Genomic DNA, 20,010 nt, shown 5'->3' with positions numbered 1-20,010 from the left:
CTGGTCTCCCGGGTCCACATTTTGCCCTCCTTTAGTCTTTAGCTAAACTGAAGAATTCCCAAACACCGGTCTTCAGCATCTTGTCTTGTTTTTTTTTTTTTTTTTTTTTTTTTTCCTTTATTTACATTGCATTGTATTTACATAGACTTGTCATTTTCCCATTACAATGCATACACATAGCATACAAGCTTGCAATAAAATAAGTTTAAAGGAAGAAAGAAAAAGGAACAACAAAAACAAAAAAAGAAAAAAAGACAACAAATAGGCATATATGCCTAATTCCAAGGTACAATTCATTATAATATATATAACATTCTCTTTTAACCATAAACATTTTAGGCATCGATAACCTTTAAGGTTCTCATTATCTCAAGAGTTTTCACAGATTTTGTGTGGGATACATTTAATAAAGTATTCACGTATATGTCGATATCTAATTGGAAGACTTTAATCGAAGGTTTTGACTCACCATATTTACATTTATGTATATAAAATTTACCTAACAGTATATACAAATTGACTAGATAATCTAGTCTTTTATCTTGATGGGTAAAGTAAGTTACAATAGCCTGGCTTTTTAAACATATTTTGTAATTGGTTTTTTGGAAAATTACTAGCTCTATTTTTGACCAGAATTCTTTAACAACTTGACAGTCATAAAACAGGTGTACAATTGTTTCATCTTCTTGTTTGCACAGGGTGCACTTTGGATCCTTTTCTTTTAGAAATTTAGATATTGCTAAATTGGTAGCATAGATTTTGTGTATTATTTTCCAGTGTAATTCTCTTATTTTATTATTAATGCAATATATATTTAGAATTCCAGTAAGCTTTACAAGCCGGTTTAGTTCGATCATGTAGTTGTATGCTATTTCTAATGAATTTGTTGTTACACTTAAGACTGTTAAAAACTATTCCATCAATAATGATTGGCTCTGTTATTTTTGGAGATTGCCCTTTAGTATATGACTTCATCAATTGTTTCAGTCCCTCAGGAACACTTTTCATGACATAATTAAATTCTTTAGAGGTGACAGGAAATTCAAATTTTCTCATAAATACTTCATAAGATAGTAACTGGCCATCATCGCCAAATAAATCCTGTAAGATTGTGTTTATGCAACGAAGTGAAGCGTGACGTCAGAGTCGGCAGCCACCCGGCCATTTGGGTGGTGTTTACAAACACGAATGAAGGAGCCGAAATGGGCCGAAAGCGCAGGGAAGAGACGAGCTCCGAATATTTTCGTCTCGGGGGAGGAGGGGGTGATCACATCGACATATGTGTATATGTTTATGTGATCACAGGACGAGATGAGCGGATGTGGGCCGAAGGCGGAGGGAAGACAGTAATGCTGCATATTCTTTACGTCTGGTGACGTCCGACGGTGGGGTGGGGGGGAATATTCACATACCAAAATTAATATCCGGATAGTGCCGTAGCGAACGAATATTCGGATATTCAGGATATTCGGGTCCAGCCCTAAAAGCTTGGTAAACGGCTTGAACCTCTTGGACAAAGTTCTGTTTGCTTTGTGCTCCACCTTCTAATAGACTTCACCACTGGTTTACCTCACAGTGCTCCTGGCTCATGACCACAAGCTGTATCCAATCACTCCCCTCCTATCAGGTATGAATCTAGTGCTCATACAGCAGCAAAACCCACCAGTGTTGTTTGATGGCTTAAATGTGGCCTTGTCGTGACCATTTACATGTTGGCTTTTGATTGCAACCCTTTCTTGGCGTCATCAGCCAAGATCAACTCCTGCTTCACGCGCCTCTTGCTCTGCATCACGCAAGCGGAACAGCAGTCGCAATTTTAAAATGCGAATCACTACCTGGCTGCACATCAAGAATACAGAAAGTGTCTGTCTGCCTCCTCTTTTCCCTCTTCTGTCCCAATGGTCAACTGCCTCTCCCATCCTGGAGAGAAATGATGATGACAAGCTTCTTTGTTTCCTAGGACCTCTCTGGACTTCAGCAGCAAACCATGACTGCGACATGTGGTGGTAACAGACAGAGACTTTGTGGTCTTTCTCATTAAAGAAGCATTAGTGGCAACTTGTTGGCCTGCTGCTGGCTGCCTGCAACTTTATCTACATCATTTGACACTAGAATTACTTCAGATGACAGCTGAGGCATTGTTATGGACTGATGAAGAGTCTGGACCAAAAGCTGGTATGTACAAGAGAACAATTACAAGCACTAACTATTTTATTGTACGTAACAACAGGCTTGTGCACTAAAATGTGTGCAATATTTGCAAAATAACACTGAAAATAAAAACACTAAGCCCTGGTACAGAATATTGAGTATTTTTTAATGAGCTATTAGTTTGTCGCCTTCCTCAGCCTTTGTGAAATAAGACTATAGAGACTATTTCTGAAAAATCGTTTTAGGTGTTATAAAGTACAGAAATAAGTGAAGAACAATTTCGCTACACAGCAGGGCCACTGCAGACAAATCAACACTGGCATCTCTAAGTAGGAGAATGGTTATTCCAGGACAGCGCCTTCTACAAAATGCACTGTCAAAGGTCAGCAATTATTTTGTCTAACAAAATACATGGAAATTGTTTCTCTAGAAGGCTATCCACCAAATCCACAAGCTCGAAGCACACTTGATTGTGTAAGCAAGTGGAATACATCAGTTTACAATCTAGTATGAAAGGTTAATTGGCAAAGCAGACATGTGGTTGAAAGGGGTGTGTCAAAAAATTGGTTCCTTGGTTTCTCTTATTTCTGTGTTTTTGGGGGGTTTTTTTCTTTTATTTGTGAGAATGAAATATTGATTCAAGTCAAAGAAATTAGTAAACTGAAAAAGGGAAAAGATGAACCCCCGATGACTAATAAACACTTTCAACCGGTGCATTTGCAATTCTTTCAGCAAACATGTAATTTACCACTTCTTATGTAAATGCAAGTGTGATAAAAGTGGTGTTTTGAAGAATTTTAATTTGCTGTTTTTTGGCCAGTGGCCACAGTATTGTAGCATGCAGGTAAACAAATACAGGCACATAAACAGGCCAGTCCCCATGGTAACTAAAGATGGACAGCCTAAGGCAACTTGGAGGGCTGTCTGGTAATAACAAATATAATAAATGCACCACTTTTTTTGCAGGACACAGTGCCAACTTGTTGAGCAGAATAATAAAAAAAAAAAACATTTCAGGGGTGTGCTGGATAATATCTATATGCTTTATTATTCATAAAACTTATTATTTTTCCCCTCACACTGTCCATTTCTGCAACACCTTGTTTCACCCCACGTCTGAAACAGTACATTTTAGCTCCTGCCTCTAATGGCTAAGGAATAGATTGCTATATCATGTCAACTAAACTACTGAAAGTGGAAGTATTTATCTTACAATGTAACTTGTTTACGTGCAGTAATCAAAAGCATTTGCACATACTGTGTTCTACAGTACTGTGCTGACGGTTCTCAGCAAAACTTGGATCTTTCCACTACATAAATAATTTCATCATTTTTCAAGCTAAGTATACCAGACTGAAACTATATTAATAATGTACATATTGTCAGTATTTAATGGAGTATCACCTGCAACTTGTGGTCCTTACCTTGACTTTCTTGAGGGTAAGATATGTCAATGTAAGGTCTCTTTGGTCTGGCAGAGAAATAATGGTCCACAGGGTTCATTTTTTTGGACATTTAATTGTTTTCCTTCAAACACTGACAGTTTTATCACCCTCCATCCGTCTGTCTGCTTTGGGAGGGAGTAAAGAAAAAGCTCGAGGCTCACTGCTGAAAACTTTGAAGGAGGACCAATCAACCATGACAATAAAACTCACATACACAAAGTCTACTCACTCAACTTTCACTCACAAATGTTAAGCCGAAATACAAAACTTTGCCGAGTTGTGTTAAAATGCACTATTAGTCAAAACATTCAACAACTCCTGTTGTGTTGCACAACAAAGTAAAGTAAAATACTAGAGCTAAAAATTACTTTGATCAAATTTTAGGACAGAGTGAGTAAACCAGAGAAAGAGGGAAAGACAGAGTTGAGCCCAATAGGCAGCAGGCGTCCAGTATCGGTGGGTGGGCTCTATCATTTAACAATTCAAAGCCTCCCTAATTTAATGACTAAGATATTTTGCAAACTTTTTCAATCTTGAATTTATTGACAGCTCCATTAAATATTCTCACCTTTGATACAACGTGTGTATTTTTCCCAGCAGAGGTATAATAATAACAGTAATCTGAGGACTGAGGGCAAATTAGAATGCTCCAGCTTGTAAACCTACAGTACATACTTTATTTTTGATGGTGAATAATTAAATCCAATCACTCCCTAGTGTGTGTCAGGCCAAAGCCGATGGAAGACATAATTTTTCATAAAAAACGTGACCGAGCGAAAATTAAGCAAAGCCAGGTTAAGAAAAACATTACACCTATACATAAACATTCATTTCCAGACATTAAATCTAATCAATTATGAATAAATAGGATATATATATATTTACATTGAAAACTCACAGTTTTAGAGGCAGTGAACATATACTGGATGACCATTTCTCGCTTTGTGTTGAGGTCCTTGTGCCTCAAAGGAGTCTTTTTGTCCTCATTCAGGTTCATGTCCTCCTGAAAAGGAAAAGAAAAACAGAAGGCAGAGCTGAATCTTATTTCAAAAAAAGTTTTGCATCACATGGAAATAACCTCAGCTTGAAACTGAAAACCAATGCAGAAGTACCTTAAAATGCAATCATCAATTACCTGAAATTCACTAGATGCTGGCTCCAAAAAAATCTCTGTCTATTGAAAAAGCTTAAACTTCTCTCATGAAATGCTAAGCTTTTTTTTCATCTCACTATTATGGCATTAGCAAAACTCACTTCTTTTGATCACTGCGCAAATTGGCATTTTGGAAATATTTCCACAATTAAGTAGATAATAGGCTTCAAAGGCAGATATGTCTGGGGGGTGGCTGGCTTGACTGAGATGCACACTGCTTTGATTGAGTTGTGATACAATGATTTATTCTGTCGTCATTTGGTGAAGCATGAACAGCCTGGCTGTTTGTGAACTTGTTTTAATATTACATCATTTAGGACCAGAAATCTAAGACTAGATAGTTTAATGCAAATCTGTAAGTAATCAGAAAGATCGAGGATGTAAAAACATAAGAGCCTACAGCATGTAAAATAAAGAATACGTATTTAGGACCTGCATTATTTCTACAGTCAGTAAATAAATACATGCAAATAAGTGGCAATAATTAGTTGCATCCAAAGCAAAATCATGCAGACCGAAAGTGAGCACACCATCAGAACATCAATACATTAAGCTTTGCTCACTGATGGACAGAAAAGCAACTTCAGACATAAACAAAATACTTCAATCATTCAAAGGAGTGTCAAAAGAAAGCTGCCGTCTCAGAGGAAGCGTAGTACTCGCTAAATCACTTCTCAGCGGGGGAACTAAGGCCGATCGCTTGGGGTGGGCTAATACATATCACAATTTCACAGTAGATACTGAATATAAAAATCCTGTTTACTGATAAATCAAAATATGAGGGTCGATGTTAGGAGACACACGGGGGGGTGGGAATGACACTGCAGTGCATCAGACCGACAGTGACACATGGTGGTGGGAGGATTCAAGTCTGGGGGTGTGTTGCCAGCTCTACAGCTGAACACCTGCACCGAATCAATTACACTCTGACCAAGGAGAAGAAGCACTCCATTCTTCAAAGACATGCTGTACCCTCTGGTTTGCATCTCTGTGGAGAAGGACTCATCCTGCAGTGGGACAATGATCTCAAAGACACCTGAAAGATTTGTAAGAACTACAAGAGGACCAAAGAAAACCAAGGAGTTCTGACTGTCATAGACCTTCCTACACAGTCACTTGACCTCAAACCCGCTGAACATTTTTTGGGGCACTTGAAAAACGAGAAGCATTCTTGACATCACAAGAAGCTCTTTGGAACACTGTGAAATCACGCTGAGATCAAGCTTTTCAGAGATTCAACTTCTTACTCAAATTCTTAAGCTGACATGATCATTTGTAATGAAAATGTGTCGAATCGAAGTAAACATTTTCAAAATATAGTACATGCCTTTGCCATATTCACTTTTTCTCTTCGGTTTTAATCCATATTTTCACCACACACTCTCTGGCTACCCTTGTATCAGATGAAGGCTTCAAACGATTAGCTGATACACTTCTAAGAAAACGTAAGATAACTTTTAAATCATAACAAAGCAACATACCATCATCTTTTCAAACAAGGCCAGGATCTCTTTCTCCGAGGTGATCTTGGACGACAGTTCCTCAAAATGATGAGAGGTGGATGATGAAGAAGCGGACCAGTCATTTGAGCTGTGTTTGGATTGCATTAAGGGTGGCCGCTCTTTTTTGCTCCCCGGAATCCGGATACTGGCAAATCTGTCCAGCTGCAGAGGGAACAGAGAAAACACAATTAAAATAAGAACAAATAACACAAGAATTTTCAGTGTCACGTTGAGAGAAGCAGAGGAAGTGTTAGACTACGGGCATACTTAACTCAGACAGAGAACAATTAGTCAGTTGATGAGTTAGAAAAGAAAGCTAATAGTGTATGAACAAAGCTCATACTCTGCTTGACACATGCTGAGTAAAGCACTATACTGATCTAGAAGTAGAGTCAACAAAGACATTAGTTAGCGAGGAAAGCATTGTGGTCTGTGATGTCAATGAATCCGTCGTTTGGCAGTAAAGACCAATTTCACTGCCAACAGAAATGAGCAGATTAGATTATTTCAAGTAAGGTGATGTTAGATGTTGCAGAGGCTGATAACAGAAAGGACATCAGAAGAAAACACATCAGTAATCTTACCACATCATCTGTGATGTTTCTAAAGGGTAAGTGCTATAAGTGGGGAGCAGAAAAAAACAAATCAGAGACACATGTAGCAACAGCATCAAATAGCATAACTTTTTTTTTCCTCCACAGCAACCTATGGGCAATTATTTTGACACTATGAACAGATATGGGTGATTGTCAATCAAGATAAATGTTTTCTTCACATTCTGTGTTGCATAACTTCCTATACAGCACATTTTGAAAAAATAAACACAATGTGAAATGTTGGTATTGTTTTGTCTGTATACTATTACATTTGTTTGGAAGAGAAAAAAAAGAGACAGTTTTCATGTACACATGTATTGTGTTTATATTGAGGTGGAGCCAAAGACGATACGAGTTTTGAGTCAACACCACACAAAACATGCTACTGCTCACTTCCTGATTCCACATCAGTGCTTTGGCATCATTTATCTGAAATGAGTAGGACTGATAAATCAGGATTGTTTAGGATTATCGTTCAGATTTTCAGAAATAGTTGAACCTGCTGGGAGGCCATACTAAAGGCAAACTCAGTGCTTTGATCCACATGAATTAATTGCCCAAACTACTTCACATTCCCTTGGAGCCTGCAAACATACAAGAGATGGGTGCCAAACTGCACATACAAAAAAGAAACATTTCTGTGGTACACAGGTAAGTGGGCTGTTAAACCCAGGTTTAAATGTATGAACCCAAGTGTCTGACTCAAAATTAACACGAACTATTGCCTAAAATGTTTTTCTCAACAAGCCCCGTTTTCAAATTATGAAAAAATCCCCTGTGTGGTTGAAGACATTGGCATTTGGCCTGTTGTTATCAGTGTATACCAGCTCAGTGCCTGCTGGGTACATTTTGTCTGCTGTTTTTTTTCTACTCTAACAGACTTTATGTTTGTTTGTTTGTTTGCTTTTCTCTGTAGACATCTTGGGAGCTTGCCATCTGTACTTTGGAATCTGTGCTGTGTAATTAGGAACAATCCTAATAAGGAATGGGAAATCAATACATGAACAGAACAAATTACATTTCAATATGATGTCAATGGAATACCAAATGAAAAAGTGACATCGAAAGGTTCAGTTTCCCTCAAGCATGAAAACAGACCAAACAGAACTTCAAAGAATATCAGTATTTAATTACTAGAAATTCGCCTAGGATAAAAAGTCAACCTGTCAATAAGTCGTCCACCTGAAGACTTGTTCCGAGATTAACAACATACATTTTTGTTCAAAATGGGCTAGAAGAGAAAGAGACAAAGTTGACGAGAGAGAACAATAATAAAATGAGCCATCATATGTTTGCAGTAGGAATAATTGGCTCCACTGATCAGCTTGACAAACGGTCAAAGCTAATCTCACACAGCTGTCAAACTATGCCCGAGTAGGCATATATTTAAGCAAAACTAAGATGAATCAAAACAGCTACATGTCTAACTAGAGCTCTATAAATATGGCAAAAAAGATATTCAAGATCACGCTAATCAGTAGTGAGATCCAATGAGATCAAACATTTTAATTGCACTGCCTCTACATCCTCTACTGCTCATGTAGGAAGATTTGCATCAAAATAAGACTGGGTCTTATTCAGACTGCATCTTCTTGAAGCAAAGTATGAATAAAACTGTAACAAAACATTTTGCCCAAGGAGAAATCAACATTTTTCACATTTTCAATACACTGACAGCACTGTATAGAGTCTATGAGTCGGTATCTGAGTGGACAAGCACAGGGACACAGAGTAAGGTATCACTGACAACATTCTTGAGCTCAGCCTTCGTGCATTCATTGCACTGCAGTCTATAGCGTTCTTTCAGGTGATTGAACAAGCTGGTTGTATAACTTTGCAGCAAGGATCCAAGTCATATGTACTTTTTGCATATGAGTTATTCTTGTTTAATATCACTCACTCAAAATACTTCCAAACAATAGAAGGCGATCCATTTCAAGGGATGAGCTCTCAGTCTCTTGGTTTTCATTTGGTCCATCTGCTCTGTGTTGTTTCTCACTCTCTTACTCTACTAAACTGCAGCCACACAGGCTGCTGCTGCTGCTGCAGTGGTGTAGATACAGTGGAAGAAAGTTCCTCCAAATGAAAGTCAAAGTATCCTGATCACTGCCTGGTGGCTGGTTGCTGGTTAAGTAAGCACTTGATCTGATATGCAGTAGAGTTTTCTGTAAGCAATGTTGTGGCCCACAATGTCATCTAAATGCAAGAAGCTAAAATTGTGATCGAGATTAATTGTTGATTATTTATGCAGTCCTACAACTAACTATGATATAACTTTTTTAATAGCCCAAATGCTAAATGTTTAATGTTAATATAAAAGAAAGCAGACAGTATGTGAAAAACTGCAGTGAATATATATACATTAAGTAACAAATAGTGAAATAATGGAAAACTCAGTTCACTATAGGCTTATTACAGACTCCTCTGTTTTACAAACTTTTCCCTGCATGTCCTTTGTTGCACACTTGTGTTGACAATAATTTAATTTTTTGTCTGATGATCAATGGGTTGGTGACTCAGAAGTGACAGGCAAACTTTCACCATGCTCTCACAAACTTTGCATTATAATTCAGCTTTTCAAAAATTAGTATTTAATTAGGCAAATTTATTCTGTACCGTTTATTTATTTAGGCCTATTTTCTATCTTTCAGCCAAATCCGCTCAACTCCCACTATCTTTAACTGAGCATAATGTATTCTTAGGAGTGTGTCCACTCTGGCAGTGTATTGTTAATTCATGTGTTCAACACTAAATATTTGTGAAAAAATGGTATGTGAAACAGGAGTCCCAAAGCATGCACTGCTGATAGAAAAGAAAAACTGAAAATGCAACTGGTTAATTACAAGAGGAACTTAAATCTAATGATGCACAGTGCCGTCACATTACACCATTTCTTACTTGAGTAACAGTACATGTGTTTGCCCTGATCTGCTCAGTGCAGGATGTGTTCAGCATGAGACTTTTGTTCACCCAGAATGTCTACAAACTCACACTCCCAGAATTAAATTTCTAGAGTGCAAGTTCTATCAGAAGGTTCTGGCAGAGCACCAGTTGTCTCCTATCACCAACAGAATGCTAGTAAGGTTAGCCTTGACAGCTGAGCAGACACTGAACAATCTCATGCAACGTTTTATCTCACACTCACGGTGCAGACTAACTTTTTACATTTATTCTCCTGCTGAGTCGAATTTTTTTTCATTTAAGTGTACCAGCACATAATTTAGGTGCATCCCATATTTTTCCTTGCCAAATAAATATTACCATTTTGTCAGTTTCCATACACAACAGTAGTGCAACACCTCAAATAAACTAATGCAAAAAGGATTAAAGGTGCAGAGAAATGTTTTTAACATTATTTCTTTCTTGTTCATAAAGATGGTCTCTTTAACTTAAATGGTAGTTCTTCTTCGGCTGTATTACAAACGGTGTAAGATTTTGCTATCATATCTGACACCTCAATCATTTTTAATTGCTGCTGCCTCGCACAGACAGGAGTTGCTTTGCCGATCAAGCACCATTTCTGAAAAACACTGTTTTTATCCCCCGCTGGCCGTCGGCATGAAGGGGGATATTGGCGTGGGCACGTCTGTCCGTATGTACGTACGGCCGCATTTCGTTTCCGGAGCATATCTCTGAAACTACTTGAGGGATTTCATTCATATTGCACCCAGGCCATCTCTATATAGTATAGATGTGCCTTTTGGGGTGTATGACCTTGACCTGATTTTCAAGGTCATAGTGAGGCACTCCAAATATTATTTTGTTTCTGGATCATATCTCAGAAACTACTTGAGGGATTTCATTCATATTGCGCACACTAAGCCTGTTGGTAATGTAGATGTGCCTTTTGGGGTGTATGACCTTGACCTGACTGTTTTTTTATTGTAGTGAAGATGTATCATTTTGTAGGTGTATCATCCAGTAAATATTATTATTGCTTGCACTTAGAGGCACTATATATAAGGCGGGGGATGTTTTAAGCGGAGCGTGTTTATTTTTAATTGCTGCTGCCTCGCACTGAAAAACTGTGCAGACAGGGGCTGCTTTGCCGATCAAGCACCATTTCTGAAAAACACTGTTTTTTTTTAAGGTTTCAATTCAGAATGCTGATGCTCCAATAGCAAAGACATTGTTCCCTCGTAAGGCATAAGCAGAGAATTTACTTTTGGTGTGGGTAGCACAGCGTGGCTGATGAGCATGCAGAGACTCATGCAGTTTTAATTTTGTGAGAGTAACGCAGGTTTTTTTTCTGAATTTACAATTTACAGATGTCTCTAAATGCATCAGCTGGGTACAGAGAAACCTAAAGTTACCACTCAGTTACTGACCATGCAACTCATACAGACCAGGAAAAAATGTTTAAAATGACTAAAACAAAGTGCTGCAATGTAAGATTTACCTAAGTTTAAACAGAGCAATATTATCGACCAGTGTGGGCCACCCAGAGACTGCATGTAGACAAAACAACTAAATGTCAGGTGCACTAATGTGACCTATGAAAATGTTTAGCCACATATCCTCCTGCATTAGTCTACTCAGATTGAGTTCACACTAGAAGCTGTGAAATTATATCATAGGGGACAACTCACCATAAAACTGGACACATTGAATTGCAGTAATCTTCACTTTTCTTTGATCTACATTTTTCTTTCACTGACACTATTTTTTCATTTCACTGCACGTTCATTCAGTTCAAAAACAAAGTTCTTGTGTGAGATATTGTTTCTTCATACAACACTAGCATAAATAATACTTAATAGCTTATTGTTCAAATCAGTATTGCTATGATTGTAGCAACATATGGCCAACAGATTAGCAAGTACCTAAAATGGGGCTTGTCAGTCATTAATTGTGGAAGGATATATCTCTTTTTTAAAAGGCATTTACTGGCCAACATGTCAATAGCAAACATATCAATCGTACATAGAAAACTGCCACATACAACTCCTAACACTTTAAAGCTGCTGTCCGGAGTTTCCGTTTGTTTTCAATTTATGTATCATTTTTTAACAAAGCTTAAATGTGTTAGTCTAGTTCGATACTATAATATAAAGTTAGTATAACGCGATATGAAAATTTATTCCTGAGCTCCGCCTTCCTCTCATAGACCCCCATGTTATTCCAAAAAGCGCCGGTTGCTGCCGACCAATCAAGTTCGAGCTTCAGCTTTGTCATGCTGTCAATCAACGGTTACGCGCACAGCAAGCAAGCCCATGCAGAGGTGGGCGAGCTACGCACTACGCAACCGCGCACACATTTGTTTTGCTTGTGGAGGAGAGAGCATCAGGGATCAGCAACTTCCAGAAAAGTTACCAATCCCACGGCTTGTCAGGCCAAGAGACTGCAGGACGTTTTTTGGCTCGGGGTGCTCGCGTCGCTCCCCGACCACGGCCTCCATAGCCCGCCTGACGGCTTCGTTTAGATGCCCGACCTCTGGAGGAAGCTGTTGGGGCGTCTGGGACATACTCTTCGTCAGAGAAGTCATGCAATTCTGAACTCTAGATAGAAATAAATAAACAATCGAACACATATACACGCGTAAATGCACTAAGTTTGATAAACAACGTCATCGAGAGGGATACACGAGTGTAATCACATATTGAAACTTTACTCGTTCGTCCTAGCAGATTCATGTTATTTTGGTATTAGGACAAGTTAGACTCAATACAGCATTCTAACGTAATTCTTTTATTATTTACTAAATGTACTAAATGCAGAAGAGGGGAAAACAGCAAAACAGGCAAGATGCTGCAGCACTCCGGGCACTTCTCTCATGTACTGCGCGCGTGCACAAATAAAGGGGCAAAATCTGAGGGAGGGAGGGTGGGACCAACAGTGTTTGGGGAGACGCTGCGATTCAAACTCCGGACAGCAGCTTTAAGTGACTGTGGTTTGCAAAAGTTAATTTTAAGATAAAATTTAAAGACAAACCCACAAAAACTAGCCTCCATGGGCATAGATTTTTCAAAGTTTAATCAACATATCTGGACTATTCAATAAGTACACTGCCAAGTTTAGTCTTTTTATTTTAGAACTTTTAGGATACATGCTGTGAAGGGCTGCAACTATTTATCACATTTATCACAATTCTCACATTGAATGGAACAACAGTTCTGCACCAGAGTTCAAAAACTAAACACTATGGGCTTCTAAAAATGTTCATTTCCTGCAGAAGTGCCCTCATAAATAATAATGGCAGATTTTTCTTTCATGGTTGAGTGATTTCACAATTCGAACAGACACATACATGTATGATTAGTACTTCAACAAACTTGACTCTGTTAAAGAAGTGCCACAAGTCTTTCCTCCACACGAGAGTCAGTGTGGAGTCTTTCTCTCAAATTTTTATTGTCTCTCAACTGCCCAGTTAAACAATCTCCTATCATATCAGCACTGCCTTGCAGGGAGTATCACAGTGACTGGCTGCAAAGCCACTCCACAAAGTAACTTCCTTAATTAAAAATTAAATTAAGGAATATGCTTGATGAAATAAAAACTTGTCAAGTACAATAATTACTGATTAAATACAAATCACAAATGATTAACACAACTCCTCCCATTGTGGTTTTTAGTTACCCTATAATAAAACGGAGTAAAATGGAATCTCATAGTAACATTAAGACATTGCATGTACATGTTTTCCACTGCACATAATATGCCCTTTAATGGCAAATCACCTCCATACAGAAGAGTAGCAACAATGTCGAACTACCTCACAGGGTGGTGACAGCAGCAGCTGATATACTGTGGTGATGTTGGTCATTTCTAACAGGCAAAAGCAATGGTCAGTAACAGTTATAAAAGAGCAACCTAGTGATGTAACCTGTATGTTTTCAACATGTTTTTGGCTTAAAAAAAAAAGGGGGTAGAGAGTGAGAGAGACAGATTTGAGCTAAACAATTACTGGTATTTTAAGGCCAGATCCAACAATCAGAACTCAACAATAATTGTCATCCGAAGATACAACAAGTGTATGAGGGATGCTATATATAGATGAGGATGGTCTTTAACAACGTGCATGAATGACCTGCATGCACACTAAAGCCATCCCTGAGCTGAAATAGGTCCTATAATCTTCTCAGTTTCCACACACACCAGAGCTCTGAAGTGTGTGTGATTGTTTTGTTATGCATTATGTGCCGTGAGATACTACCATTTGTTCTTTTCCTCTTTGACAAGGTATTTATTGTTATTTATTGGCACTGTGCATACTCATAAAAGATTTATTACTAGAATGCTATTTCAAGTTTGCATTTATGCTGAATCTGTCAAGAGACTTTCCATGATCAGAAGTTCCACAAGTTATGTGGCAGGTTGCCAAGAATCAGCATTCCAATCAGTCAACGAAACACAATCTGATCCAGTTGTAGAATGCACAATCTTGGCATTTGTGGAAATATGACCATGAGTTACCACAGTGTGCAAAGTGATTATAAAATATTGATTCACTACTCTATAACCAAAAGTTTTTATAATTCTTAAAAACTGTATAAACAGAGGGAACATATGCCCGTGCTTCTCCATTTCAGACTGACAGAGCAGTGATGCAGTGTAAACACATGTTAGCAATCAAACTGACTGTTTTAACACACATCCGCCAACCTGATTTTGCAAACCCACTTTCATCCGACGCCGAACAATCATCGTAGCAGGTGAACAGGTGTTTCAGGTAAATTTAGGCAACAGCTCATCAGTGAAAGTGGATAATAACAGTCTGGAATGAAAATCTATTCCTGCAGACCTTTACTTGTAGACAGAAATCTCTGAACGCTGACAACAAGTTAATAACGTGTGGTAGCACTCTCTAAAGAACGAGGTCAGCGCAGGTTAAGTATGCATTAAGTAGATCTGTCATTCATAAGTCGCCTGTCTGAAAGGGGGATATGCGTGTGCTGATAACAGAACCCTTAATTGAGAGCACTAATTAAGACTCCCAGTAATCCCAGTAATAACAATAATGTTTTGTCCAAGGTAGCAACATCTTCCAATATCACCTTGAAGAATAGAGCAGACGAATGCTAGGCAGACAGAATGCTGGTTGGTTTGTAGTAGCAGGAAAAACATGGATTAGTGTTGGCTAAACCCTGTGCTAATTTTAACCTTTTGATTTCCTACATGCAAAGCAAAGTCAATAATTAGTCGAGGTCATTTCTCACAAACAAAATTGTAACGTGAAGACACTCTATTTTGTATATGTTTTCTTAACTGTGGGTAATATTCTGCAATTCTCTGCATTTTCTCAGCAACAGACATGACATCATGTGCCTCACTCATGGCATATCTCCAGCATTGGTGTACTACTCCACCTTTTTTGTTGTTGTTGTTTTGTTTTTGCTTGTGTGTCCAAAGGTGCGAGAGGCAATTTTGAAATAATTAACTAATTCCTAATAGAGCTAATTCAATCAAGGTCACTTTCACATGTCTACCAGGTAGAGCCATGTATTTGTTATCCTGAAAAGGGCAAAGATATGCAATCTATGAAAAATAAAAGTTACTGCATTCCCTGTTCTTTGTAGATTTTATCCTCTCCCAGTGCATATTAGAGACAGTGACTGAGAGAATATCATACGTAAAAAATATATATAGTCAAGTGCTTTGTGCAACACAAAAGTACAATGCAACTTTGTAAACTTGTCTGCCATACTTACAAACTTTTGTTTGCGGTCTCCTTCATCGTAGCATGAGTTGCTGTAGTTGGAGAAGCCCTTCTTCTTTTGAGGTTTGCCGTCTCGTCCTGTGGTGGAGTCAAACCGCTGACTGTGACTATCCATGTTAACCTAATGACTTCTCCGCGAGCTGGCAGGAATTTACGACGTCAACTTTTTAATATACGCAATGTTAGCAATGTTCAAGGACGACACTCAAAGAATTGTCTGTCGCTGAGCATTACTTGTGATTAACGCATAGAAACAAAATACAACAGCAAGTCAAAGCTAGAGAAGCCTAAACGTCAACGTTAGCCTTCACTCCCAGCTAGCAAGGCTGCTACACTATCATTCACTGGTGGCTTTACTTAGCGCTAATCCAATTTGTGGACTGTCACGTAACGATCGAGTTTCCACAAACGGAAAAAAGCTGAATGAAACATACAGTTTTCGTCAATGTCCACCTTTATCCACTCAGTAACTGAAAGCTATGCAGTCATTACAAGCAGCAGTTCAGGCGTTAGCTGGATAAATTTATGTGGAAAATTTTTGGACATACCCGCGCAATGATGACAATTGCTCCGCATGTTTAATCAGACCAATAGCATTCAGTGAGCCACAAATATAGACTCGCCATTGGTCCATCCAAAGCCATATGGCTACACCCCCTCACTATTTACATTTGAAACGATCTGTGATTGGTCCGAGGGAGCCGTCAATCAGTCGTACTTCATTTTAGGCTTGTTCGTTTTATTGAACCTGAGTCTCCCGTAGGTGCGATTGTTTTTCTAATCGGGGTCGACCTTTCTACTAAGTAGAATAGTTGTAGGAATAACATAAGTAACACACATAGTTATAATACCAAGTACAGCAAAGACAATGACAACAACAAAAGTAATACTAATAATAATGCAATATCAGTAATTACACTTCATGAACTGTGCAATGTAGATGTTTTTTGGTTTTTTGAAAGACCAGTATTTCTACTCATGGAAGAATTTGTGCAATATTGTTATTTTCCATATCCACAGACCTTTTTTTCTGTGCAATATCTTAGTATCCAGGGAAGAATCAATACTTACATAGAATATGTACAGGCAAATATGTAGAGAATGTCAGTGGGAGGCAAAATATACAAAAAAATACACATTTTTCTATATACAAATAAATCAATTTGCTAGCAAAGCATCAAGTTTTAAATATTCGGTTAAATTTCACCAATGTGTTCAAAAGTGGTTACTCTGTGGTTACTGTAATAATGTATTGACACACAGAAATTATAAAATTACACATTTACCAGTGGGCTGCACAGTGGCAGTGGTTGGCACTTTCGCCTTGCAGCAAGAAGATCCTCAGTTCAGATCCCGGGGTGGGCCTGGGATCTTTCTGCATGGAGTTTGCATGTTCTCCCTGTGCGTGTGTGGGTTTTCTCCGGGCACTCCGGCTTCCTCCCACAGTCCAAAAATATGCTGAGGTTAATTGGTTACTCTAAATTGTCCGTAGGTGTGACTGTGATTGTTTTGTCTGTATATGTAGCCCTGTGACAGACTGGCGACCTGTCCAGGGTGTCCCCTGCCTTCGCCCAAATCAGCTGGGATAGGCTCCAGCACCCCCTGCGACCCCAGTGAGGATAAAGCGGTGTATAGAGAATGGATGGATGGATGGACATTTACCAGTACTACAGCTTGACTTTGATCGACCCAAGAGGCACATGATAATGAACACATAGTTGCCAAAAAAAAAAAAAAACCTGACACACTGTTAGGAACGTTCGACAGGAGACTCCTCAGTAACTCTCAAACTCCATATTCATTAAACAAGATTGTAGAATATTCAGAATTTTAAAGGCCTACCATCTAAATTCATCTGTTTTTTCATGTTTAACAACATGAATCTAAAAATTTTTGTATTCCAATTGTTATATATAGCCAGTCATATAAGAAGGGCCCTAATTGGCTTACTATTGGTGCACAGGTGGTAAGCCTTTGAAAAGCAATAAATGGTAGATGAGGAAAACATCAGCAACAAACATTAGTGTTACCAACTAGTCTGAAAAATGTATGCATGTTTTGTTGCTGTAGCATTTCAGGGATTCAACAAAGTGTTTAGCTTCATAAAAAAGTTGATGCTTATGGTTTACTAAAAATGCTTTACACTGTTGCTTTTCAGCTTTGTTTTCCCATTTAAAGGTAAGCTGGGGCTACAGTAAATTCCCAACACTTCATCTGATGCAAACAGCAACAAGGTAATGTGATGCAACTATGAGAAACTTTCACATGAGACGCTTCTCATGTGCTCTACTCAACACAAGAATTTTTCTCTCTGAAGACATGTAGTATCACAGGAGGTTCTTCAATTTAAAACCAACCACTCTGAAATATTTGTGCACCTGTCAGTGACGCTCATAAATTATAGGAGAATGTATTCATTGTGTGGAATGCTGCGAATAAACCACATGAAATAGGTGACTGACTTGGTTAGTGCTTTTTGTAAGTTGTTACATGCTTGATGTTGATATTCAGCAGTTATGTTTGATCTCATGGAAGTATACTCTTGAGCACAATGGGATAAAAAGTCACAAATAATATTACCCTCCCCGCTGTCTTTCTGCCACCAGACAGTTGAGACCATCTTAATCCTTTGTAAGACCTTAGCATTGAAGTTGTGACAACTGGACATGTGTAACCTACTGCAACTTTAACTGACAGTTTTATGAAAGAACATGTCCTCACTACCAGCAAAAAAAAAAGAGAAATAAAATAGCCTCCACTTGGAAAAGAGGCAAGAGACAGATTTCAGTTGAAATCTCGTAGCTCGTGTAATTTTCTCAACTGTTTTATCTCTTGCATCAGTCTTTGACGAGTGAAGCAGTGATGGAGTATAATTACGCTCCAATTATTACTTTGCCTGTCTGCAAAAATACAGTGTGCTGGGATAAATACTCATTCATAGGTAAACTGACAAACAGATGGAGATTTGCACAAGCTTGTATGTGATTTGCTGGAAACATATCTTCCATGCACCTTTAAAATGAAGCTAAGCTTGAAATTAAACATCACAGTTGGATGAAACCTTCAGCAATGAAATCAAATTTGACTTTTCTTTAAATATCACATCTTGAAATGTTGTTATCTTGAAAGATGTTTTCCTCGAATTCCTGGAAGGTCATCTACATGACTGCCAGCCATGTGTTAACACTCTTCATCTTGCCAAATACAGCCCTTGTGGCATTGTGCCTCACGATAATCCTCTCAGACAATGAAATATTGAGCCTTCTATATCGGTCAAAGAACTGCCACAAGGTTATATAATCAAAAATCCCAAAGGCCAAGTAATTTAAATTCTATTTTTTTCTGTTATTGGTATGTACATTGATCTTGGATATTAAAACAAACATTCCTGATCAAGATAATCCATCTAAATGAAATGGATTTAGATTTTTTTCTAATTGAATTATGTGTGCTTTAATTGGCATGAGTGTTTGAAGAGTGAATTGTCATAGCATGATTAAATAATAAAAGGTAGAATTCCTAAAAAATAGAGCATCAGTTAGTAAAATGAGATTTAAGGATAATAAGACACGTTTTCCGATAGGCTGAAATGTTTTGTCATTTAATTTATTGCCAGAAATAGAATTTTAATGTTTCTTCTTAGACAGGCAGAGACATTTTATATGTTTTGTAATCCCTTTGCATCTTTTGAAAACATTTTACGGCAGTGTGTGTACCAGTAACAGCACAATATAACCTTATATTACAAATTCAAGTAGATAATGCAATTTATGCAATGAAGGAATGTTCAATACTCCCTGTTTTGAACAAAATGATTATTAAAATCTGAGAGCAGAAACTCTTGATTTGAAACATAAAAGCCCTGACCTAATAAGGAAAGTGTTTTCCTCAATATGGAGCTTGATTACTAGAGCAGTTCATTTCTGCTGGTGTTCCTGAATAAAAACAGCTTTAAATCTTGCTAAAACTCTATATGGCGATTGTGCACTGGTTCAACATTTCAGTGTGCAGATACTGCCATCTTGTGGTTACAGTTAAATAGCTTCACTCCGCTGTGACCCTGAGTTTCATTTTACTGGTAATTAAACCATGCCAGGTGTTTCCTCTTAGGAGTGTTACTCTGTGTGTAGTGTCATTTGTCCTTCACAGATCCTTTACAGTAGTGTAAATGCATTACTACTGCAAAAGAAAGCAATTTTTTTTAGTAGCATTTAATTGTTTTCATCACCAAAACCATCAAAACTTAATATAAACACATCGCTCAGAGTATGGTTTGTTATGTTTATGATGCAGAATGGATGTCCTTGTTCAAACACATTTTGCTACGGCAGCATAAAGAAGGAATTAAAATGCCATACTGGACCCCCTGAGAGCTTAAAAATATCCCCAGTGAAATCTTATCACAGCGAAGTTCATTTATTTATCTAAAAATTAGGATATTTCTTCTCATTATGACATTGATATAGCTCAGCATTTTGATTTTTGCACATTTACTGTATAGTTAAAT

General features: G+C 38.0%; 1 protein-coding gene across 1 annotated transcript in view; it reads right to left on the bottom strand.

Moving 5' to 3' along the window:
• LOC110952640 (protein diaphanous homolog 3-like) overlaps positions 1-16,068 on the bottom strand; it is a 165,909-nt gene extending 149,841 nt beyond the window's left edge. Inside the window, 4 exon segments of the mRNA XM_051944694.1 lie at positions 4,495-4,599; positions 6,231-6,413; positions 6,836-6,868; positions 15,496-16,068. Coding sequence (XP_051800654.1) covers positions 4,495-4,599; positions 6,231-6,413; positions 6,836-6,868; positions 15,496-15,618 — 444 coding nt within the window. The 5' untranslated portion in view covers positions 15,619-16,068.
• Between the last annotated feature and the right edge of the window lie 3,942 nt (positions 16,069-20,010).

This window comes from Acanthochromis polyacanthus, chromosome 2 (genome assembly GCF_021347895.1).
Source record: "Acanthochromis polyacanthus isolate Apoly-LR-REF ecotype Palm Island chromosome 2, KAUST_Apoly_ChrSc, whole genome shotgun sequence".
In the NCBI taxonomy this organism is placed as follows: Eukaryota; Metazoa; Chordata; class Actinopteri; family Pomacentridae; genus Acanthochromis; species Acanthochromis polyacanthus.
The sequence above is the reverse complement of the archived record's forward strand: the minus strand, read 5'-3'. Positions and strand labels throughout refer to the sequence as shown.